Source organism: Schistocerca serialis, chromosome 2 (assembly GCF_023864345.2).
Source record: "Schistocerca serialis cubense isolate TAMUIC-IGC-003099 chromosome 2, iqSchSeri2.2, whole genome shotgun sequence".
Lineage (NCBI taxonomy): Eukaryota > Metazoa > Arthropoda > Insecta > Orthoptera > Acrididae > Schistocerca > Schistocerca serialis.
This window is the reverse complement of record NC_064639.1, coordinates 743240985-743267821: the sequence shown is the minus strand read 5'-3', so window position 1 is coordinate 743267821 and position 26837 is coordinate 743240985. Positions and strand designations below refer to the sequence as shown.

The 26837-nt window shown below is 44.9% G+C and overlaps 2 protein-coding genes across 2 annotated transcripts in view; both read left to right on the top strand.

Moving 5' to 3' along the window:
* Positions 1–10697, top strand: part of LOC126457949 (uncharacterized) — a 55727-nt gene extending 45030 nt beyond the window's left edge. Inside the window, exons 6-7 of the mRNA XM_050094680.1 lie at positions 5350–5553; positions 10155–10697. Coding sequence (XP_049950637.1) covers positions 5350–5553; positions 10155–10312 — 362 coding nt within the window. The 3' untranslated portion in view covers positions 10313–10697. The remainder of the gene's footprint in view (positions 1–5349; positions 5554–10154) is intronic.
* Positions 10698–26152: 15455 nt separating this feature from the next.
* Positions 26153–26837, top strand: part of LOC126455685 (C-type mannose receptor 2-like) — a 45050-nt gene continuing 44365 nt past the window's right edge. Inside the window, exon 1 of the mRNA XM_050091450.1 lies at positions 26153–26187. The gene's annotated coding sequence lies outside the window, so the exon portion shown is untranslated. The remainder of the gene's footprint in view (positions 26188–26837) is intronic.

Below are 26837 nucleotides of genomic sequence, written 5' to 3'. Positions count from 1 at the left end.
ACTGGAGCAGAGGCTACGAACTTCGGGTCAACTGTCGCTTGCTCGACTCTATGCTGATCTTAGCGCGAGGGCACTGCTGCGCTGAGGTTAAAGGCATGCTCTTCAGGTCCGTCTTCCACACGTCGTTCCGGACTGCGGCGAGCCCTTGCTAATGTGACTTTGATGAGGCACCGCGATCTCTGGTTGATACAGCATGCAGTTCAAGCGGCTTCCAGACATAGGACCATGCGCAGCAAAGACTAGGACCTAGCATCGTCCCCATGCCCGCTATGGAAAAATGAGTGTTGTGATGCGTAGGTGATGTTCACGGCCTAAGTTTCCAAGTAAATGATTTTGCTGAAGGTGCCCTTATGTAAGTCGAGTGGCTACTTTGGTTACTTTATCCATATCCATTACAGCACACGCCTGCTCTGAGGACAGATTAAAATTCTTCCAATGCATTCTAAGACGAAGTGCTGAAGAATCACAGTCCATAGCTCGATAAGGCGAGAAAAATGAAGTATCACTGTAGCTATGAGCGGACATACGAGAACCTTCAAGATGTCTCGGGAACAAGATACATGTTTGCTTATCAGCGTCGGGGTTAACCTGTGGATGAAACACGCATACGGCCGTACACTTGACCAATTTCAGCTCGACAGATTATCCACGCCTGACATACTTTCATTGAGTAATGGGTTGGTCGATGAGATCCAGTAGCATGGCGTCTCGGTTCATCTGGCCTCACTCTCTTTCATTTATTGTTACGCAGACATTTAAACGAACTACTATGTTCTACAACCATCGACTTCGTCCACACGTTATTCGAACATGCGTCCCATGCCACGTTACTATATCCGAGAGAAGCCACGTGTGTGCACAAAATTGCGTGGTTCATTGAGAACGAGGGCTCAAGGATGTATAAGAGTGTGGGATATCCACGTATAAATATTAACAGACGGATTACAATCAGAAAACAAAGTGATACATACCCAAACTAATGTTTATGGGACTGTGTTTCTAGTTTCAAGCAGTACTATCTCGAGTAAGAACTTGGAACCTGTTTGTAGAAAACCAGTGTAATGTGGACTTGCACACTGTTGTGATATTCTCGTTGAGGAGTACCTTTCCAACCTACAAAGTGTAAAATGTATCTTACACGTGTCTCACAATAAAGGCTTGCCACGTCAGTTCTGGATAAAATCTCGAGCTTTCGACGATTACCTCCATCGTCATCGTCAGGAGCTGACTGTCTCTACTGCTGCTATGGTAGCCTCTATATAGCCCGAAGACGGCTTCTGATTGGTCGGATTCTGATTGGTCGGCGATTACGTGCTGCTGTCTCAGACGGTGTCACTGTGTGCGCCGGTGGCGCCACCGCTTCCGTTTAAACGTAAACCTTGGAAGGAACGTCTCTGCTGCTTCTCTGCATCAAGCGCTCGTTTCCACGCACAGCTCAGATGGTATCCGCTATCGCGGTTAAAGTTCTTTTGGCTCATTCTGATTTCAACAGCCTCCTTAATAACGGAATCCCAGTACGTGGAGGCATGGGACAGAATTTTAGTTTCATCGAACAATATTTTGTGTTTGTTCGTGAGGCTGTGCTCCGCAATTGCCGATTTCTCAAGCTCTCTATTTTTAATGTGGCGTTGGTGTTCTGCACAGCGGTCGGAAACGGTACGAATAGTCTGACCTATATAATTGCTTCCACACTCACAGGGTATATTATAAACACCGGGGACCCTGAGGTCGAGATTATCCTTAACAGGGCGCATCATCTCCTTAATTTTCTTAGGAGGACGAAAAATCGGTCTAATCCCACGTCTACGCAGGACTCTTCCTATTTTGCTGGAAATTGCGCCACAAAAAGGAAGAACCGCAATCGGTGTTTCATCCTGTGAGGTTGCAGCATTATCACGTTTCCTTCTTTTGGAGAACGCTGCCTTTATATCGCGTGCACTATAGCCGTTCTTTCGGAACACGTTCTTTAGGTGATTAATCTCGAACCTTAAGTGGTCCTCGTCAGAACTGTTTCTGACGAGGACCACTTAAGGTTCGAGATTAATCACCTAAAGAACGTGTTCCGAAAGAACGGCTATAGTGCACGCGATATAAAGGCAGCGTTCTCCAAAAGAAGGAAACGTGATAATGCTGCAACCTCACAGGATGAAACACCGATTGCGGTTCTTCCTTTTTGTGGCGCAATTTCCAGCAAAATAGGAAGAGTCCTGCGTAGACGTGGGATTAGACCGATTTTTCGTCCTCCTAAGAAAATTAAGGAGATGATGCGCCCTGTTAAGGACAATCTCGACCTCAGGGTCCCCGGTGTTTATAATATACCCTGTGAGTGTGGAAGCAATTATATAGGTCAGACTATTCGTACCGTTTCCGACCGCTGTGCAGAACACCAACGCCACATTAAAAAAAAAAAAAAAAAAAAATAGAGAGCTTGAGAAATCGGCAATTGCGGAGCACAGCCTCACGAACAAACACAAAATATTGTTCGATGAAACTAAAATTCTGTCCCATGCCTCCACGTACTGGGATTCTGTTATTAAGGAGGCTGTTGAAATCAGAATGAGCCAAAAGAACTTTAACCGCGATAGCGGATACCATCTGAGCTGTGCGTGGAAACGAGCGCTTGATGCAGAGAAGCAGCAGAGACGTTCCTTCCAAGGTTTACGTTTAAACGGAAGCGGTGGCGCCACCGGCGCACACAGTGACACCGTCTGAGACAGCAGCACGTAATCGCCGACCAATCAGAATCCGACCAATCAGAAGCCGTCTTCGGGCTATATAGAGGCTACCATAGCAGCAGTAGAGACAGTCAGCTCCTGACGATGACGATGGAGGTAATCGTCGAAAGCTCGAGATTTTATCCAGAACTGACGTGGCAAGAATACCGAGAATATTTTATACATAAGTGCCGCCGCGAAAAACTTCGTTCTCAATAAAGGCTTATTTTATCAGTAGCAAATGAGTAGCTTTAGAATAGGCAGTCTACAACTCCGATAATAGATAACGAGTGTTGCTGGACTACTGACATCCCATAGCTGCTGTGACGTCATAAATCTTCTACGCGATACGAAAAAAATATTTTTGCTTGATATATACACTACTGGCCATTAAAATTGCTACACCACGAAGATGACGTCCAAAAGATGCGAAATTTAACCGACAGGTAGACGATGCTGTGATATGCAGATGATTAGCGTTTCGGAGCATTCACACAAGGTTGGCGCCGGTGGCGACACCTACAACGCGCTGACATTTGGAAATTTTCCAACTGATTTCTCACACACAGACTGCAGTTGACCGGCTTCGCCTGGTCAAACGTTGTTATGATTCCTCGTGTAAGGAGGAGAAATGGGTACAATCACGTTCCCGACTTTGATAAAGGTCGGATTGTAGCCTATCGCGATTGCGGTTTATCGTAACACGACGATGCTGCTCGCGTTGGTCGAGATCCAATGACTGTTAACAGAATATGGAATCCGTGGGTTCAGGAGGGTAATACGGAACGCCGTGCTGGATTCCAACGGCTTCGTATCACTAGCAATCGAGATGACGGGCTTCTTATCCGCATGGCTGTAACGGATCGTGCAGCCACGTCTCGATCCCTGAGTCAACAGATGGGGACGTTTGCAAGACAACAACCATCTGCACGAACAGTTCGACGACGTTTGCAGCAGCATGGACTATCAGCTCGGACACCATGGCTGCGGTTACCCTTGACGCTGCATCACAAACAGGGGCGCCTGCCATGGTGTAGTCAACGACGAACCTGGATGCACGAATGGCAAAACGTCATTCTTTTTGGATGAATCCAGGTTCTGTGTACACCATCATGATGGTCGAATCCGTGTTTGGCGAAATCGCGGTGAACGCACATTAGAAGCGTGTATTCGTCATCGCCATACTGGTGTATCACCCGGCGTGATGCTATGGGCTGCAATTGGTTACACGTCTCTGTCACCTCTTGTTCACATTGTCGGCACTTTGAACAGTGGACGTTACATTTCAGATGTGTTACGACTCGTGGCTCTACTCTTCATTCGATCCCTGCGAAACCATACATTTGTGCAGGATAATCCACGACCGCATGTACGGGCCTTTCTGGATACAGAAACTGTTCAACTGCTGCCCTGGTCAGCACATTCTCCGGATCCCTCACCAACTGAAAACGTCTGGTCAATGGTGGCCGAGCAACTGGCTCGTGACAACACACCAGTAACTACTCTTGATGAACCGTGGTATCTTGTTGAAGCTGCATGGGCAGCTGTACCTGTACACGCAATCACAGCTCTGTTTGACTCAATGCCCAGGGGTATCAAGGCCGTTATTACGGCCAGAGGTGGTTGTTCTGGGTACTGATTTCTCAGGATCTGTGCACCCAAATTGCATGAAAATGTAATCACATGTTAGTTGTAGTATAATATATTTGTACAATGTATACCCGTTTATCATCTGCATTTCTTCATGGTGTAGCAATTTTAATGGCCAGTAGTATAGCTTCCTGTACTCGTCTCCACAGCCGATCCCGCTAATGCAGATCTGTGCGCTGGCACTTGACTTAGAGATAAGCCTGTTCGAATCATGGTGGTGGATGAAATTTTTATTGCCAGTATTCGACCAGCCGGTGGAACAGTGACAGTGGTCTAAAGTTTCTGATCACCACTCTCCAATGTCTCCTGAAGTGAGGGCATGTGATACTGTCGATGGTGATACATCCATCAGATAGGGGGGTTAAGCTAGGCGGCCAACTTCATACCGGTCTAGGGGAGTGGGCTATGCGCCAGCGCCAGGTTTCACCCCCTACCTTGCCTTCACCCATAAGAACACAAACTCAACACTACGCTTTACAGGCATTCGTCGCAGCGACCCACACGACACATTACCCACTTGTTATTTCATAATATGCCGGTGGAAGACATAGGCAAAACACATCCACTCGGACCTTTCCATGAGCGGTGGTGCAGGATTCCTGCATTTGTTCCCCCGACACTCATTCCCTGTTTACGGGACTAATTACATATACAGCTTCTTACAGTCATGTGAACTGTACAGAGAGGACGCCTTAGGCTCAAATGGTTCAAATGGCTCTAAGCACTATGGGACTTAACATCTGAGGTCATCAGTCCCCTTGACTTAGAACTAGTAACTAACTAATCTCAGGACATCACACACATCCATGCCCGAAACAGGATTCGAACCTGTGACGGGAGCAGCAGCGCGGTTCAGGGCTGAAGCGCCAAGAACCGCTGGGCCACAGCGGCCGGCGACGCCTTTGGCCTTTTTCTTTCTGGATGAAACGCAAAAACTAACCATCAGCTCAACATTGGTGGCTTGCATGCGCATGTGTGTTTCCAGGTTTCTACATGCCGCTGGCACAGCTCCTGCCGTACCCCGGAGCGGAGCAGCAGTGCCAGGCGTCGGGGGGCCACGTCGTGGTGCCCGACACGCAGCAGGAGGCGGACGCGCTGGTGCAAGCCTTCGACATGTACCCACAGGTGGAGCAGATCTACGTCGGCATCGATGACCGCCGGCAAGCTGGTGTCTTCGAAACTGTACATGGTGAGCAGAACAAATACGTGGTTGACAAATTACACAGTAAAGCTAGCCACCTTATTTCAGTGATAGGCTATAATTATGATACTGCTTGTAGATAAAAGCAACTTCGATTCATTGCGGGCGATGTGTTCCCCGGCCACGAGTGTTGAGCCGTGTGAAGATCTTCTCCAGAAACAAATAAAGCACTCCTTCCTTAGCTCTCATGTTCGCCTGTCAAGTCACCCATCAAAGACGTCTCTGAATTGGTGAGACCGTAACGAGTTCATCACTATACTCCTGCAACGACTGTTAATGTTTGGTGCATTCACATTCAAACTGTATAGGGGAACGAAACTTCCTGGCAGATTAAAACTGTGTGCCCGACCGAGACTCGAACTCGAGACCTTTGCCAAAGGTTCCGAGTTCGAGTCTCGGTCGGGCACACAGTTTTAATCTGCCAGGAAGTTTCATATCAGCGCACATTCCGCTGCAGAGTGAAAATCTCATTCTGTATAGGGGAACACTTCCTAGGAACAAGGTAGGTCTCTCTTTATTTTCCCGTTAGCGGAAGTCTCTGGTTGCAGAATGCTGTTTTCGCTCGAAGATCATATTCAGCTATGTAATACTACGTATTTTTGTTTGCCTAATCTGTGGCATCTAGCTCGCTATAGTCATAGGTATCGTTCTTTTAAATTTTCACAAATGTTCATGTGTATGAATTGTACCTGTCTCAGAAGCTGATTATTACTGAGCTAAGTCATTATTTCCCTCGTCCTTCTATATTTTCACAACTAGAATACAGAGATCATATAAGCAGGTATTACACCCTGTAGGCAGGTGTCTGGGTTGAGCTGCAGCTTGTCATCACGGAGCAAGCGTATGGAGCAGTGGCTCCCAATCTGGAAGTAATTACCCCCTGAGCGGTAAAATGAAATTTTCTGAGGGATTCTGTTTCAGTCACAAATTTTCGGAACATCATTACTATTATCACAATTTTGTAAGACTCTACTACTGATTATATAAGTTATCAATAAATACATTTTGTCAACTTTACTATTAATGCAATAGAGGTTACAGAAATGTTCAAATGTGTGTGAATTCCTAAGAGACCAAACTGCTGAGGGCATCGGTCCCTAGACTTACACACCACTTAAGCGAACTTACGCTACGGACAACACACACATCCATGCCCGTGAGAGGACGCGAACCTCCTGCGGGAGAGGCTGCACGATCAGTGACATGGCGCCTCTAACCGCGCGGCCACTCCTCGCGGCGAAGTTACAGATACCTCACATAGTCCATCCACTAGACATATGTTATGCTTTGGCCCGTATATCGCTGATGATAAAATTGAGACATACTCGTATGAATAAAAAACGATAAATATCTCAAGAAAACGTTTTCTCTAAGTTGTATACAGTATCTGCAGTAGCCCATTAATTACTTAATTACTCGCTTCGAAACAGATAAGTAAATTAATTACAGTACGACACAGCAGTAACTACATACGGGCTATTATAGTGATGTAAATGGTATTATTATTATTATATTAGTATTAGTGGCTGTGGTCAGACTCAAAGCATTAACGGCCTGTATTCTTCCAATTTCTGCCAGTTGAGAAGTAGGGAGTGCAGCAATCGAGTGATTTATGAACGGTTGGTATAGTGCACACATTTTAATTTGGTTGATTTTAAAGGGGAGGGGGGGGGGAGAGGAGTAATCCAGGGAAAGTATATTTTGAAACAAGTGTCTACTCTCTCTGTAGATAGATAGCTTTCTTAACTGAGAAGGAGTTGTGAGTAGCATTTCCGATGCAGCACAAACTCCTTCACTCCTTCGTCATTCATTCTGAAACACACACACACACACACACACACACACACACACAAACACAGAAAATAGATGTCATTGATCTTTCATCACTATAAAAATAAAAATGTTCCAAGAAAAGACTTTCATTCAACAATTTAGTTAGCTACTAAAGTTGGTGACAATGTGGCAGAGGGGGGCCGGGGGAACAACCGACCGACGGCGGGGAGGGGGGGGGGCAGATAGCGGGTACTAGCTAAATGTCTGAATGCACTCAGGAGTAATGGTATCATAAAGGTTGGGAGGGGCTGCTTCAGAGGACTGAGATGTGGATTACATTGCGCAGTGTGCTAGAGATGAACAGCGTCAGAGAAATCATAGTGTCTGTTCCTCCTGAAATGGTGAAAACCAACCAACTGAAAAATTTGGTACGAGGGCGAATTTTCGATCACTATATAATTCTGGAAAACCGTCATCCGGAAAATAGCAACGTAAATGGTTGTCATTTAACGAGTTCAGTTTTTCGTCCTTAGTGCCCCATGTTCGTTTAACAGGATGTAAGAGGCATGTGCACTTAAACCAAGTTATTCATGTGTTGGTTGTTCATCACCATTTAGCATGTGAAATTCAGTTCCACATTCACTACGAAAAATGTGCTCTTCACGAGCACTTAGAAGACAGTTGCACTTCCAAGAGGATGGCGTCCTATATGAAATCACTGGCGCCAATGTATTCAGCATCCACCTTATATGTAACGTCACAATGTTTTCCAGACGAATTCGTAAGATAGACTAGTGTCCAAACTAATCTGTGAATCACATATGTAATCATGAGAATGTCCTTTGAAGCAGTAGGTAATTGTAGCGCCCTGGGGCTAGGATGCTATGGTGGTGTTTCAAGGGCAAGTCTAGGTCGACAGTTGACAGTCAAAGGACGTGGATCATGGCAACTCGAAAGATAAATGACTGGGTGACACACTAAAGTGTTACTAAAACACGAAGTCAGCGATGACAAAAGGCTGGCAACCTCCCCTGCATTACCATACAGCCATGCGTGTGTCAAGTGAGGCTACGCACAGCTTCAGGGGGGATGATGGCCACGGCTTTGATGGTGCCTTCTTAGACTACACATCGAGAGGTCGTCTATCAGAGCCACTCAGTGTAAGTGAAATCAAGCAGACAAGGCTGTGGCCTTCAAATAGGAGAGAGACGGGCAGCAATAGGAGAAGTGGCACAGCAGTAGCATTGACACACCTCCATGGTGGAAGATGACGATTTGGTTCCAGGCCCTGTTAGTTAAGCCTCCAGACGGCCTCCAAGGTGGTGGTAACGCACCTCCCCATCAATCTATATGTTTTGCTTTGGTAGCCAGTGCTGCAGCTCACAGTGTCGTAAGTCCCTCTACACAAGACGTGCCACATCACAGAAAATCAAAGCTGACTACACGAGCAGAGGATTGACTGGTTCAGGTTCTCTCTCCTGGTTGGACGGCTGCAAACTATGTAAAACTCCATCCAAACTGAAGTAGCATTTATTTACGATGGGGTCTTGGGCTCTGCTACCGAAAGGTGCTAAGGACATCATTAGCCCAGCTTTTCTTGTTAGCCCAGGAGCTTAAAAGCGAGCTGTGTCTGCCCTTCGGGAATGGTAGCAGGTGTATTATGCAGAGTCAGTACCTTGAACAGTTGTTTCATCCAACCTAGGCTTTCTTGTGACACCTTGCAGTCAGCATTGTGATATATTCCTGTTGGCGCGATGTCACTGCTACATAGGTAGCATAAGTGCCCTGCCCCTTCATTGTGTCACAACAGCTTCTGTGTTTGCTACTGCATCATCACGAGTCCTCTCTCACTGAAATTCCATTTGGCTACTGACCCATTTTTCACGCCGGCCGCGGTGGTCTCGCGGTTCTAGGCGCTCAGTTCGGAACCGCGCGACTGCTACGTTCGCAGGTTCGTATCCTGCCTCGGGCATGGATGTGTGTGATGTCCTTAGGTTACTTAGGTTTAAGTATTTCTAAGTTCTAGGGGACTGATGACCACAGATGTTAAGTCCCATAGTGCTCAGAGCCATTTGAACCCATTTTTCACGGCCTCTTGCGTCGCCTGGGAAGGTCTTTGTAGTTTTTCTGACTGCTCCTAGTATACTACTCTGTCACGTAATGACAGCGCGAGCAAAAGTATGCTTGAAATGTTACTGTTACAATAATTATTCTAGTTCTTGCATATGAACAGGATTCTGCTCCACTGACCTGGAGCATGTTTCTAGACCACATTTCGGGTTCATTTATGAATGACAAGTGCAACACTACCTATTTCATTAACAAATCATCCTGGGTAGTACTTTATTACACGTTATCTTCATGACGACTTTTAGTAAGGTTTTTTGGCTTGGTACGCAACGAAAAGCGACCCCTAAAAGTTGGAAGAATACGATATAGATTTTAATGTACTGCTCTGGCTTTCGAATCCTCTGATCTAGTACCAGTTGATGCGCTGGACTACTTCAATCGTCGCGTTGGGTATGTGAATCATCTATCACGCACCCACCAACGACTGTTTGCAACACAGTAAAAGGAGCCGCTCCATTTTCGTTCCTGTTATCGCCTGCGGTCGTAGGAAAGAAACGAAGAAACTGCACTAACAAAAAGCGATGAAGTACTTACGCATCGATTACACTAACTGTTGTGGCAAATATGGAACTAGTGACAGAAGCGTCTTATCGTTCCACCTCGTGGACGTAGCACCTCAGTCGTGAATCTAAGCTTCTCAAAATCAGAATCTACAACTGAACCTCACAGGCTCCGTGTTTTTCCAGGTGGCCTGCTGGAGTGGCTGGACTTCCAGAACTGGGCGCCAGGTGCTCTGGAGACTCGCAGCGCCGACATCCACTGCGTGACCTTCACGGCCAGCGGCAACTACCAACTAGTGCACTGCGACACGCCACTGCCCACCATCTGCGAGTGGAAACTCTGATAACGCCCTTCATACACGACCCTCGCCTATGAGGTTTCCTGATTTTATGATCGTGGCAGCCTCTAACGACATTCTTGCACAGCTTCAATATAGCTGTGTGATAACTTGTCAATAGCATGTAAACCAGTGTTCACAGTATCCAAATTACCTTCCGCATCCTTACGAATATACAAGCAATTATTTGGTCTACCGTTGTTACAAACAGTAGGAATGAATCAAAAGAGACATCCTCTTTGAGATTTTCTCTTCACTCAGGTGATGAGGCAGTAAAGGATGGGCAATAAGATTCAAGAAAACATAGAAACATTGTGAGAACCGGAAATGGTTGATAACGAATGTACACAGACATTACGAAAAATTTCTGAATAAAACTGAGTCGAGTCAACAGACAGTTATACAACAGGTAATGCAAAGTGAAAATGACAAATTGAAGATGCAAGGAGAACAGTGGTTGAAGTACGCATCAAAACTAGGTATCACATATTGGCAGAACTAACTTTGCCGTCTGCCAAGCCAGATGGCCAAGGAAAATCGCTATACCAATATCAACTATTGGAGTACGTTACTGGTATCTATCTGTGTAGAACCATACTTTAAAATAAGAAGAAAGTCAACCGTAGGAAAACCGGAAATGTAGAAACGTAAAGGTTTGAAATTTTATGTTGCAGAGGGGCTAAAAATTACATCGACAAAAAAGAAAGGAACGAAATCTACTAGAAAACACAGATGGACCCAAAACACTCTGAAAAATTCTAACGGTGTGGAAGAGTCAGTGGAACACTTAGTAAGAACACTGGAAATTTCGAGTAGGTAATGTGATAAAAGACAACATTTCACAAAGATGGTAATTTAAAAAGGGACTTCGATTAACTGCCTGCTGTGTAACTACGATACAGTGATTCATGATGAGTTTAAGTTGGTTTTATCATCCACTATGTCGATGCCGAAAGACTAATTTTGTCTCAGTTTCACTACACTGCCGACTGGTTGCATAACCTTTCCTCCTGATGGACCTGTTGATAATGCAACAAACTTTCTGTACTGACCTTTCCCCAAAGATAAATTCTATTTTAGGCGATACATTACTATTAAGCAACCTGAACTTGGAAAGAAACTTTTCTGTAGGAATACTGCAAACAAACACTGAAGAACCCAAGAAAATGTTACACCTGTATAACATCGTTTAGGGTCCCCACAAGCACGCAGAAGTGCCGAAACACGACGTGGCATGGACTCGACTACCGTTTAAAGTAGCGCTGAAGGGAATTGATACCATGAATCCTGCAGGGGTAAGAGTACGAGGGGCTGGAAATCTCTTGTGAACAGCACGTTGCAAAGCATTCCAGATATGCTCGATAATGTTCATGCTTGGTGAATTTGGTGGACAGCTATAGTGTTTGAACTTAGAAGCGTGTTGCTGGAGCCAATCTGTAGCAATTCTGGACGTATGGGGTGTCGCACTGTCCTTATGGAATTGCCGAAGTGTGCTGCAATTCACAATGGACATGAATGGATGCAGATGATCAGGCAGGATGTATACGCACACGTCACCTTTGAGAGTCTTATCTGGACGTACCAGCGGTCCCATATCACAAACTGCACACGCACTGCACCATTACAGAGCCTCCACCATTTTTAACAGTCCCCTACTGACATGAAGGCCCGTGGATTCATGAGGTTGTCTCCATAGCCGTACCCATCAATCCGCTCGATACAATCTGAAACGAACCTTGTCCCACCAGGAAATATTGTTCCAGTCATCAACAGGCCAATGCCGATGCTGACGGGACGAGGCGAGGAGTAAGGCTTTGTGTCGTGCTGTCATCAAAGGTACACGAGTGGCCCTTCGGCTCCGAAAGCCCATATCGACGATGTATCTTTGAATGGTTCGCACGCTGGCACTTGTTGATGATTCAACATTGAAATCTGCAGCAATTTGCACTTGTCACGCTGAACGATTCTCTTCAGTCGTCATTAGTCCCGTTCTTCCAGAATCTTTCTCCGGCCGCAGTGATATCGGAGATTTTATGTTTTACCGGATTCCTGATATTCACGGTAAGCGGTACACACGTACATGGTCGTACTGGAAAATCACGACTTCATCGCTACCTCGGAGAGGTTGTGTCCCATCGTTCGTTCGCCTATTAAAACTCCACGCTGAAACTCAGCTAAATCTTGATAACTTACCACTGTGCAGCATTAACCGATCTAACAACTGCGCCTTACACTTGTTGTCTTATGTAGGCGTTGCCGGCCGCAGCGTCTTATTCTGCCTGTTTACATATATCTGTATTTGAATACGCATACCCATACCAGTTTCTTTGGCGATTCAGTGTGTATCGTCTGCATGTGAGCATTCAGTGTCGCAGAAGAACACAGATTTATCAATCGCGGACTATCGTATCTACATTTCTAAAATTATGTCTTCGTAAGAAATACACTTCTGTGGAATAAAGACATTCGTACTCTGTATTACTTACATAGTTTTTTCTAGGTTCGTCAAGACTGGTTATGACACGTAGATTGCGAGTAGTACAACACATAGATTTGTCAAAGGACTAGAAGCATCACCGCTTTCTGCTCTGTCATGAGTGATTTCCTCTGTTGTTGGAAACGATTAATATAAAACGATTAATATAAAATTTTTAGAAGCATACTAGGTAAATATTGATGTGTTCATATTCCTCTTCCTTCGAAAATCAACAGCAGTTTAAATACGTAGCCTATTTATTCCCGTGACTCCGTTTTAGAATAAAAATGATTCAGCAAATGATGCATTGATTGAGGAAGGATAAGTCAAACTTAAAAATGGCCTAAAGGAAAAAGGTCACAAACTCAACATTCCACACAAGCAAGTGAATTACATGATAAGTTTTAGCATCAGTAAAAGAAGGAACAAGTTTCTGAGGAGGTTGTAACGTATCGACAAGCTGACGTAGGAATAGGGCAGATTTTGTGTGATCATTAACTGTCTTACCTTTTGTAATTTCCACGATCTGATACTGTAGATGCCTGTTGAAATTTTTTGGATATCTATGTACGATTCACCACTGAAACTCCCTCTTGAAAGTACTTCAGTCTTAAAACAGAGTTTTTCCAAGACAGTACAAAACGAATCACTTCAGTGTATGCTGAAATTGCATATATAAAATTATATCAAAAGAATTTGTAAAACTCGCTGATGAATTTAATAATTACATAATTATGTTAGAACTTGGTATTGTACTGATTTTTTGATGTAGTGGGAAATCTACACACACACAAAAGTCATAAATTACGTAATGGTAACAATCGTAATCCAAGTATGTGCATTACTAGTATCTATAAGATCTTAAATATTCTGACACTGTATCATAAAACATGATATGAATTTGTTTATAGTTTGATTGAAAGCTATGTTCCTTCCTAAGCACATAAAATACATGAATGCGTCTACGCAAATACGCCGATCTGATGACTGTTTTAACAACTGTCACCACATTTTTGTACGGATAACAAGGTAAACTTTTACTGTTGTACAAGTTACTACTTACCTTCCTACATTTATGAAGTTCAATCCGAAGAACACATTAAACTTTTGAATCGAGGTTTGAAATGCATACCGTCAAAAAATTGACTAAACATCGTGAGTTCCTACCACAGACTTGCGATTAACATTTTTCGTGCAAATAGTCTCGCTCTTCCACTGGAAGCTCTCACCTCATACAAAGCAGTGTGTTTCTTCGTTACTGGGTCCATTATGGAATGTACATAAAACGCTAAATTCGGGTAAGAATGTCCGCTATGGCAAGAAAGTACACGCAACACGTTTCCAGTACTAGAAGCAAGTTTAATGTTTTCTTCACCACTACATACATATTTCGTCAACTCCAATTTATTATCGCCAATCTAACACTTTTATCCCATCATCATGTATTACAATTTCTCTGTACAAAAGTGTGTACAACACAAGCTTGAACGATGGAAGTGAACTGATAAGACCAAGTTTCGACTGCACAAAATTTGGTCATTGAAAGAATGCTGGACAGAGCGCTTAAGTCCAAAATTTCTTACAGTTCTATTTCCAACTCTAGCCTTCCGGCTCACACTTCACAGAGAACATCAATGCACTGCTAGTGTTGAACTAAGTGGAACTTAATTCAGTGCTTACCAGTGTTATGTGTGCGAATCAATAACTTACAAAGAAATGTTTGAAATTTTGGTAGAATTATTTAGTTCAAGCACTGCCACAATAAATGAAGCATATGAACATGCTTTATCTTTTAAATTTTTATCTCCACCTCTAGCCTTTATTTCATTTTCTCTTTCATCTTTTGAATATACATTATAAGAGATGCAGACTCGTGACAGTAATCCCTGAAAAGTTCTGAGATACAGACATGTAACTTCGTTTCAGGATGAAGCAAAACTGCAAACAACCTAATTGAGAGTAGCTAAAGCCGTAGAAGTTCTCGATATCACTACACCTATAACTCACAGAGCATCTATGTGTATCATCATTGCAGAAAACCAGAATTCATAAAGTTGATACTACATTACTTTGTTAAACATAAAGACAAAAGTAACTTTCACACTGGGTGTTATTGTCAAGTAACATAGTTCGATGAGATTTGCACCATATATCGGGAGAACTGGTACAGTTGCGGGACCCCGTCTTTAAGGCTCTTCACTTTGTTGATCTTCCCAGTAAAGTTATGGCAACAGATCACTTCTCAGGAGCCAAAGGTGATTAATGAAGATACGCCACGAAATAAAAAAAGGCCGTCTTTTATGGGACCCTGAGCACTGTATCCTGAATGGGTCTAACTCAACTTCCTAATTTAATTCACAAATGGCATATTAAATGTGTGGGTGGGAATTGTCGTGTTGCAAAGTAGGCCCTGGAATGCTGTTCATGAATGGCAGTGCGTCAGTTCGAATCACCACAAATCACAGACCACCCAAGCCCTGCGATTTACGAGGCGGCGGTCTGACAATAAGGTCATAAACAACGTCACATTGAAAAACACTAAAAACGCAGCATCGTGAGCAGGTATAATTCTTCGATCCATTGTCCGAGCAAGCAAATCGGATGACGTATCGACAGGAACTGGTACCTTATATAGTGGTCATGGAATGGATGGGAGGCATGTAATATGTCCTCCTGTGCTGTCACAACATTGGTGTCCTCCGTATTGAGAGACGTATTGCATGCACCACTAAGACGAGTCTGGTGTCGAATTAGATGATATACAGAAATCAGTTTATTCGCTACCAAGGAAGTTGGTTTGGATCGCATCCCTAACTATTCCAGTTGACGCTGCTTGAACTATAATTGCACCCCTGACGCCCGCAGTGCGCAGGGTAGCCTGTGAGCACTATCTGAAAGATCACGTAAGAGAAGTTAGTAAAACTCTGGCGTCCTCCAAAATTCCCGCTATCAGCGAAGAATCATATCAGCGTTCAAACAAACTCTCAATCGCGAGTAACGACTACCATCAGCTGTAGAATGGAACGACGGCAATGAAAATTCGTGCAGGGTCGGGACTCAAACACGGATTTGCCACTTACTGCGAGCGTACTTTACTATTTTACTATTTGGCTATCCCTGCACGACTCATAGGCAGACCCAAACTTCCATATGTCGTGAACCATACGTCTACGACCTATACTCCCGTACAGGTTAGACGTTGTACGTGAAAGTCGCTTGCCCGTTATCGGCAGATAAATGCGATACTGCAATGTCTGTGTTACTCTGATTGCGATGTAAAGTTCCTTTGGACATGCCAGTTTGGGTGTAGCCGTGAGTCGTGCACGGATAGGCAAATGGTAAATTAACCACTCGCGATAAGCGGGAAGTCCGGTTTCGTCTACCGGACCGGCGTAAAATTTCGCTGTCGTCATTCCATTCTACAGCTGTGATCGCGGCAGTGCCTGTTCCTTTGGACACGCATGCATGTCCAAAAGAACTTTGCATCGTAATCTGAATAACATAGGCGCTGCAATATCGTACGTATCAACGTTTTGTTGGAGACTCGGCTTTTCCAGTTGAAGCCCTCATTCCAAAATGGAGGCGTATCGCGCAGTTGAAGGAAGACTACGATTCCACACTTTCCAGGATCAACTCATCTAGTGAGGGATCCTCAAAGTGTAGATTTCACAAGAATCGGATATTTACGGACCCAAACGTCTAGCAGTCTCCAGGAACGAACTAAATCTTGCAATTCTTGACACATATTAAAATTGGGAGACTGATCCACAGGAAGCAACACACAACTAAAATCGTCACTCTGCGGACTTCTTGTAAGAAGTAAACCACTCCTTCCTTACAAAACCGGGAACGGTCCGAAGGGAGTCGGTGGCCAGACGTTGCAGAAAGAAGCATCAAGGTCTGAGGAAGAAAATAACACCCAATTCCTCGACCCTTATCAAGAACTTCAACGTCTTCAACAGGAAAGCCGTTCCTAAAAAACAATGAAAAATTCGGTAGCCACATCAAACACAGTAAAGAAACAAGAGACATAAAACAAGTGAACTGAACTTCTTGTAAAAATACGACATCCACGTAGGCAAGTAGTCATAGGTAAATTGGTACAACGAAGCGAGCCGCAGTTCCGATTCCAACCAAATAGACGAAGAATGGAATGTATATGCCCACATACTTTAACAACAAGAAACAAAAATCGAGCTGCCGTCCTACTGAATTACCTCACCAGTGTATGTCGAGGTCCATTACCGTGTCTGCTGAGGAATCCGAGGGTTGGGGAGGGGGGGCCTCTCACCCCCGCCCCAGAAATATCAGTGTTCCTACTTTTTACGCGTCACAGCGACAACTTGGCAGTAGAGCATCTGCAGTCGGAGACGTAGGTGGCTTTTGAACGTTATCCTAAATAGGTGACAAAAAAGGAGCCTCAACTGCCTTAACCGCTGGAGTTCAGATCGATGGACAAGAGAGGCGTCAGGCAATACATCATCTGGGTCGACAGTTAGTGCTTCCTGGTTATCAATCGCCTCCACCTGAGTAACAACAGCAGGCTTCTCCGATCCTCCTAAATGGGTAACATCATGAGAATAGGTGGGCTGAGGAGCACCTCAGATAGCTGCTGTTGAATCACTTATACACAAGAAGGTCCATCGATTCCTCACCCCTGGCTGATTCCAGAGAGCTTACCTCAACTGCGGCAGGAACTCAAGGAGAAATATTAGAGATCTCAGCAGCTGTTTACGCACCATCGACTCCATCACGAGTGCAGAACTTAGTACTACAAGACACATAAACTGAAAAAATTATTTCAGGGAGTGGTGGGTGAGAGTACACATCTGACTCTTCGCCATCCTGCTTACGACAGAACACTCTTATGTTACACCGGGGACACTGTCGTCTTGGGAACAACAATTTCACGGCCATGCTGCGAGGGACATGGCGGAAATTTAGGAGCAGTAAGATGTGAGTCCCTCTGTTGTTCCATTTCATGCGGGGAAGGCGAGGCACGTATTTCGTGAATTTTCGAACGCTGCTCAAATCAGGACTACAATACAAATACCCGCCGCAGGAAATTTGATCTAAGGTGTCCACTTTCATTACAGAGAAAGCACGTCCCCAATTGGTCACTATACGCTACATGAATGCAGTAACCACACACCTGTTGATGGGAAAGAATGTTACGTTTGACCCCATCTGTGCTGAACGGATTCCGCTGAAACATTGCACCCGGTGTTGGGTGGACCAGCGTTCGTCTCATATACCCCTCACATTATCACAAGGGACCAAAATCTGCTTATCAAAAATGTTCAAATGGCTCTGAGCACTATGGGACTTAACATATATGATCATCAGTCCTCTAGAACTTAGAACTACTTAAACCTAACTAACCTAAGGACATCACACAGCACCCAGTCATCACTATGCTTAACAAAACTGTCGTTATCCTGCGGCAGGGGACCGAACATTTGGACGTTTAAGTAATCAAGTTTTGAATAAGCAAGAAGTACCATACTTATGGAACCATCCTAATACTTAAATGGAAGTTGAGAACCATAACGCAAAAGAAACCTATCCACTTGTAGAGTATCCAAGAATGTAACGAAAAGACATATTTATCAGTGTTAAAAAAGACAGTATGAACCTGATCAGACGTTCCATGAATGGTATTAACGAGTCAGTGATGAATCTCCAAAGATCCTGAGCCTGGTATCTGTGCCTAAGTCGGCGCTAGAAAATGCTGTTCAATGAAAAGACTGGCCCCTAGGTAACTCAAAACATCATTCACCATTAAAAGGAGCAACATCTTTATTCCATACTCAGACATTAAAAGGATTGACAAACATTTCGGACCTTAAAAAGTTAAAAATTTTCTTTTTACTTTACTATCCAACAAAACAGTGAGGGGACTCAAATTTCAGCAGCTTCAAATTACGTGGCAAACCTTTTACTGATCCAGTAAACAATAGATGGCCTCATATTTACAACAACTCGAAATTACATAAAACAATAACTGCGCCCAAAGCGAAGCCGCAGTAAAATAAGTTACTAGTACTAAAAGTCAAAATATTTAGCAGCGTTTTCCGATTGCTTTGGGCTTCTTTATAGATTGTCATTTTTTATTAGTGGTTAATTGGTGCTATCTGATTTTACATGTCGTCGTATTGTCATTTGGAGATAGTGAGTGTGGCTGTGGAAACTAAAAAATGAAGTAGCAAGCGGAGGAATTGGAACATTTCAGACTCATTCTTCTGCTTACGTTCAGGAGACGGGTGACAGCAGCGGAGGCAGCCCGGAATATTTACGCCGTTTATGGGTTCAAAGGGCTCTTAACTGCGGAGGTAACCAGTCCCCTAGAACTTAGAACTACTTAAACCTAATTAACCTAAGACATCACACACATCCATGGCCGAGGCAGGATTCGAACCTGCGACTGTAGCGGTCGCGCGGCTCCAGACTGTAGCGCCCAGAACCGCTTGGCCACACCGGCCGGCCGTGTATGGGCATAACGCCGTTGGACACAGCACGACAAGATAATGGTTTTCCGTTTTAAAGAGGATCGTTTTGACGTAAGTCACTCTCCATCTTTAGGAAGATGTTCAGGTTTGAAGATCGTTTAGTCCACAATGATCCACAGCAGTTTGCTCGAACTGGGGACATTCCACCATCGTGCGACATTAACATGCAATGGGGAAGGTTCAAAAATCGGGTGTACGGGAACCGCTTGCTCTAAGCCAAAATCACAAAAATAAGCGAGTGGCGGTATGTGCATCTTTGCTTGCTCGTCATCAATTAGCTCGTGAACAACACCGACTATTCCAATCCATTATCGTTACTGGTGACCTGAAATGCTAACAATGAGGCCAAACAACGCAGCAGCTCTCTGTACATAGACTTGTGCGTATCCTAAAAAGATAATCTTATACATCTGGTGGAACAGCGCCGATGTGGTGACAACGACTTGCGTTCACGAAGTGTAACAATCAATGCTGACATTTAGTGTCAACAACTGAGATGTCTCGCAGACGCAGTCCAGGAACAACTACCACGAAGACCGTATGAACTGATGCTGCTCCACGAAAACGCCCGCCCGCTTTGTGGTAGACTAATAAACAAGTCTGTACAGCAGACACGTTCGAAAGTCATTCCGCACGCACTTTTTTCACCTCCCTCAGATGTTCACCTTATCTGCTCTTTATCGAACAACCTTTAAGAAACCATCTTTCCGGATAATAATGAGCTCCAAATGAGGCTTTACGAGTTCTTCACCTCGAAATCAAGTGATTTCTACAGTCGCGGAACAGAGTTCCAGAGAACAAAGAAACATAGCAGAGGAAAAGGACTGCAATAGTAACCTAACTATAGCATATGTTGAAAGTGATCGCCGTTCATCTCTTGGCACTTTTGAGCCCTGGTCAGCAAGCTGCTGGAGTGGAATCGAGGGTGGACTTCTGGAATTGCTGCAATCTCATCCGAAATATTGTATTGCAGCTCTTGAAGTCTATGAGGTTTACTGCAATATACCTTACAACTGAGGGCTACCCACACAAAGTAACTGCACCCTGACAGATCAGATGATCTGGTTCGCCGGATGGGTCTGCGACCACATTGACCTCTGCTAACTATGTCAGGCGTGAAGACTAAGCGTGCTCCTATGCTCGCCAACTGTAGGAGTATTTGCCCCATCCTGTTGGAAGTAATTGTAGGTTTTTCTCTCCTCCGTTAATGCTGCCACAAATGGTTTGAAAATGTTGGCAATGTAATATGCCGAGGTCAGATTCTGATCAATAAAGAGGAGACCAACGATGCGGCGTGCAAATACTGCGCACCAAACCCCAACCCTATGATCATGCAGTGGTGTTTGGTGGAAGTTATGCGGATTCTTCGCTGCCTAGGACCTGTGATTCTGCGAGCTGACATAACCACTCAGATGAAACAAGGCTTCATCAGACAAAGAACAGATCACTTTCCAACTCATTCATTGTTATATCAGTATACAGGTACTCACAAAACTGGAGGCGCTGAGGTACATCTGCTAGTCTTAACAACACACTCACTAGGGGTTCATACGCAGGTGGGGTATTCGTCTGCATGATCGACGTTATAAGTCGGCCTCTTGCGATAGATGTCGTGTTGATTTGGTAGGGGTCTGAAGCATTTTCTGGTGAACTGCAGCCACATTTTCTGGTGTGCCGGGTCGTTTCGGAATGTTTTCTCGCTTGTTCGAAACAGATTATGTCTGACGCCTTATTTGCGCTAAGCGTTGCATGGCACTCCTTGCTATGACAGCATTAAACTTCTCAACCAACAATTGACCACACCATTTCCACGACTTCGTTGTCACCACCCGCTGCTCCACTATCAGTACCATCGTCCCATTTGCACTGCTCCACTCACACTGAAACAGCCTGCCCTACATTCTGAACCTGTGTGGATCACGTGGCGGGCGTACAGGTGGTGTGCTCGTCACGGGGATGTAGATGCAGAAACTCACGTCCAATCGTATCCATTCGTCCCGTGCACATTTACCGCCCCACACTGTATTATTGATGACTCAGGTCTTTGTTATGTATATTAAACTTATGGAAGAACACTACGAACTTACGCACCATTCCAGTACAAATCCATGGATAAGAGCAGTCTTTAAGATTTAAAAAAAATGAAAGAACCACTGAAACAGTCATAAAATTACTAGAGTTTTAAAATTAGGAAAGCTCGTAACTCTTTCATTGGTCTTGAGAAGAGGACAGTCAAAAATACTAATCTGCAGAATACACACAGCCCGTGGCTGACACTTCTAATACATTATACTGCCTGTACACAAACATGAAGGTGCTGGTCCAGACTGACATGTATCACCGAATGTCGGCCGTGAATGCAAAACAAAATTCGAGTGCAATGCAGAGATAGGGGTAAAAACACAGCAAGAATATAACCTTTAGCAAGTCTTTAAATAACAAATGTATGTCCACCCGCACCTGTAGTACAGATAAAAATCAGTTAACATAAAATATGTATTCTGTAACAGACTCGATACGAAATGGCAAGCAGAATGGGCATGTGTCAGGGAAGTCAATTAAAGAAAGCCGATCTAAAATTTACTCCTTAACGTTAATCACTGCTGTGCCGAGAGTTCATCACAACCTTCATGGCTGAATTAAGAGAAAATTTATGAATACGGATGGTGTGAGAACAAGCTGTAACTTGCATGAGTTGTTACTAACACTTATCAGAAGATAAATAACATCAATGCACCTGAAAAAACTTGTTGCCTTAGCGGCGCAATAAACCAATGAGAGCGGTTCCAAATTGTAGATAATTACACAGCCTGTGCGGGCTTGCTACTGCTACTCAGAAGGTAGGTATTCGAAACAAGCATGTATAAAAATATTTACTCCACGGACTAACATTACCATTAAGAAAAGCTCAAACATCGAAATTAAAATAAGTGACATTTAAGTGAACCAAGTCAGATAGAGGCGTGCTACATTTAATACGAAAATTGTTTACAGTTTTCAACTTGTTTTCCTTCACTCAATATAAGGGCCGGTACAAAAAAACGCAGGGCCAAACCGTCAGACGACGTAATCGGACCGCGCCGCAGCACGCGTCTCTTAGGGACGCCCGAAGGAAAACAACTAAAATACAAAAGGTTTAGTATTAGAAAGAAAGGAAAATTTAGGACACAGTCTATTTCAATATCACAGCAAGAACTTCGTGCTTATCAAGATCACAGCTCATACACATACACACACATATATACACTCCTGGAAATGGAAAAAAGAACACATTGACACCGGTGTGTCAGACCCACGATACTTCCTCCGGACACTGCGAGAGGGCTGTACAAGCAATGATCACACGCACGGCACAGCGGACACACCAGGAACCGCGGTGTTGGCCGTCGAATGGCGCTAGCTGCGCAGCATTTGTGCACCGCCGCCGTCAGTGTCAGCCAGTTTGCCGTGGCATACGGAGCTCCATCGCAGTCTTTAACACTGGTAGCATGCCGCGACAGCGTGGACGTGAACCGTATGTGCAGTTGACGGACTTTGAGCGAGGGCGTATAGTGGGCATGCGGGAGGCCGGGTGGACGTACCGCCGAATTGCTCAACACGTGGGGCGTGAGGTCTCCACAGTACATCGATGTTGTCGCCAGTGGTCGGCGGAAGGTGCACGTGCCCGTCGACCTGGGACCGGACCGCAGCGACGCACGGATGCACGCCAAGACCGTAGGATCCTACGCAGTGCCGTAGGGGACCGCACCGCCACTTCCCAGCAAATTAGGGACACTGTTGCTCTTGGGGTATCGGCGAGGACCATTCGCAACCGTCTCCATGAAGCTGGGCTACGGTCCCGCACACCGTTAGGCCGTCTTCCGCTCACGCCCCAACATCGTGCAGCCCGCCTCCAGTGGTGTCGCGACAGGCGTGAATGGAGGGACGAATGGAGACGTGTCGTCTTCAGCGATGAGAGTCGCTTCTGCCTTGGTGCCAATGATGGTCGTATGCGTGTTTGGCGCCGTGCAGGTGAGCGCCACAATCAGGACTGCATACGACCGAGGCACACAGGGCCAACACCCGGCATCATGGTGTGGGGAGCGATCTCCTACACTGGCCGTACACCACTGGTGATCGTCGATTGGACACTGAATAGTGCACGGTACATCCAAACCGTCATCGAACCCATCGTTCTACCATTCCTAGACCGGCAAGGGAACTTGCTGTTCCAACAGGACAGTGCACGTCCGCATGTATCCCGTGCCACCCAACGTGCTCTAGAAGGTGTAAGTCAACTACCCTGGCCAGCAAGATCTCCGGATCTGTCCCCCATTGAGCATGTTTGGGACTGGATGAAGCGTCGTCTCACGCGGTCTGCACGTCCAGCACGAACGCTGGTCCAACTGAGGCGCCAGGTGGAAATGGCATGGCAAGCCGTTCCACAGGACTATATCCAGCATCTCTACGATCGTCTCCATGGGAGAATAGCAGCCTGCATTGCTGCGAAAGGTGGATATCCACTGTACTAGTGCCGACATTGTGCATGCTCTGTTGCCTGTGTCTATGTGCCTGTGGTTCTGTCAGTGTGATCATGTGATGTATCTGACCCCAGGAATGTGTCAATAAAGTTTCCCCTTCCTGGGACAATGAATTCACGGTGTTCTTATTTCAATTTCCAGGAGTATATATATATATATATATATATATATATATATATATATATATATATATATATATATATATATATTGAAATAGAAAACACTTGACTTTGCAGCTAACCAAAAACTAAACCATTGACCAAGGCGAAGGTGGAACCGAACCATCATCTACAACGTGGCGACACTCAAGAGGGCGCTATGGCAGGGCCACCAGGAGCCCGGAAAAGTCACACTGCAGCCAACCAAATCCTAAATCCAACAGCCCAGCCGCACAGAGAAGCACTATTCACTTGCAGTCCACTTTCTCACTGGCCGCCAAGTACTCTCCACAATACTCCCGCCGTCGCCGTATGCCACCTAGCCTCTTCGAACACCCGGAAACGAAAGAGCGCGACTCATATCGAAAACAGAATCGATACGAGCTGGCACATCTCACAGATCTGGGCTGCATGAAAGGCGTGGATTTCTCGAAACTGATACTTCTATACCTTTTCTCGGGACTCTCCTGAAATCCATGGCAGCCCCACCATCAGCAGACAGGCAACAATTGTCGGTAGGAACCAAACGACAATGTGACACACACGGAAGTACAAACAGCCCAGAGGTAGAGCTCTCTATGTGCACGCGACGCTGTGGTGAAGCGGAACACACGTTAACTTCTCCCTCGGCACACGGGGCCGATCTTGCGAACGACTTCGGCTATCCACACACGCTGCCAGAACTGACCCAAACCTCCGTACATCACACTGTGTGCATTATATCGATTCCTTGTAGTCTCATTCACACTGGACTATGAAATAAGTGTGTACATAACGTGGCATTTGGAGATTTGTGTCACCCGAGGGAGCGTGCTTGAATACATAACCGGGAAATCCTTGTCTCAGTGCCAGTTCTGCATAAATGTTCATACGTCACTAACGGATAGTACATCTACACCTAATAGTGCTGATATTAAAAAATTCATAATCAACAAATTAATTTCGAATGTTTATGTTTGTAATGGAAAGACAGGGAGAGCATTCGTATTCTCTTACCGCCTATTGGGTGTGGTTTCTTTTAATGGAGTGGACATTGCGCAACCCACCATTCCATTCTTCTTTCTGCTCTGGGCGAAGTGGTGCGGCATGTATAGTTCACACGGTTGCGTCAGAGAACTATGAGTTAGGAGGATGAAAAAAATTGTTCAAATGGTTCTGAGCACTATGGGACTTAACTCCTGAGGTCATCAGTCCCCTAGAACTTACAACTACTTAAACCTAACTAACCTAAGGACATCACACACATCCATGCTCGAGGCAGGATTCGAACCTGCGACCGTAGCGGTCGCGCGGTTCCAGACTGTAGCGCCTAGAACCGCTCGGCCTAGGAAGATGAACAATTGTTTCCTGTTTTGCGAATGGTACTGCATTCTTTATGAAAATGGTATTGAGTTAAACATCAACCTGAATGGTATTTCAACAGTAGTGAACTGGCGACACTGACTGTTTTGGGTTAAAGTAAAAGTCTAGATCGCAGTAATATTGTATTAACGACCGGTATCGATTCCGTGTAGAAGTCTCCTCCAGAAAACGAGCAACGTTTAGCTGTTGCTGGCGGCCCCTCAAATGCTCACGTGGCGACTCTATAGTAGAGCAGTTTACGATCGTGTTGCCACGTCAGTATTCTAGGAGGCACCAGCAGCAGCTAAACGTTTCTCATTTTTTGGAAAAGACTTCTACACGAAATCGAAAGCAGTCATTAATAAAATATTATTGCAATCTAAACACTTTAACCCTGTGAAACACGTTGTCAAAATGTATGAGCAGTTTTTTTTTTTTCGGGTGATGGTAACCTTGACCTTAGAAGCTCTTGGCCGTAACAACTGCGTTGACAGAGCAGGCGTCAGCGGCCGTTAGGAGGCTCCCTGGGGACACAGGAAACATGGCAGCTGTCTCGGGTATTTGTGTGAGCTATAGCTGTAGCTATAATTCTCCAGCTCAAGCTGCTGCATCCGTCTTGCATGTGGATAGGATTAGCAATCATCAGGGAAAGTTTGTCTTTTCTTAACTGCCGTACCAAGACTTACCTGTTGCAAGAAAATATTTCGATAGACGCTAGCATTTCCTTGTCGGTAGCGGAAGGTGTGCAAATACAGGATGAGATAAACTCAGCGCTGTCGAAATAGCGAGGTAACGATAATGTGTCATAACGGGTAGGCACGGGCAATTGGAGACCAGACGGAGGTAGCAAGGCGACGCCCGCGTTCCGCATTAGCACGTGAGTACAGACGCTGCCCTTGGCTTTAGCAGAGGAAATGTGGTATGGAGCTTCATGGTGTACAATTAATCAAACGTTATCTTCTTAGAATGTCTAGTGCTTCAGTATGTACGGACTTCAGAACAATCTTGGGTGTTTTGATTAAATCATGTGTGGATAACCGTACTATTCTGCAGAATACACACAGCCCGTGGCTTACACTTCTAATACATTATACTGCCTGTGCACAAACATGAAGGTGCTGGTCCAGACTGACATGTATCACTGAATGTCGGCCGTGAATGCAAAACAAAATTCGAGTGCAATGCAGAGACTAAGCCAGCATTAGAATGGAGCAGAAGTAGTACAATTGTAGACCGTCTGTTTCTCAGATGACCTCCATAGTAAATCACGTCATCATTTTGTGATCGTATGGTCTGGAGACCAGGCATTAATAACCAGCTTTTAAGAATTATTAAAAAAATACTACTGTAAAATTGTATGTTGTTAGGGATAAGCAGAAAACTAGTGCAAAGAAGTTAGAAATATTTTTCGGACGTTGTTTCATTAACGTAACGTAGAACATAGTGAGCAGCGAGGCCCAAGTTGTGATTCATGACGTAGGAAAGACTTACCAGTGAGTTTCGTATAACCACCTACGTCATTACACA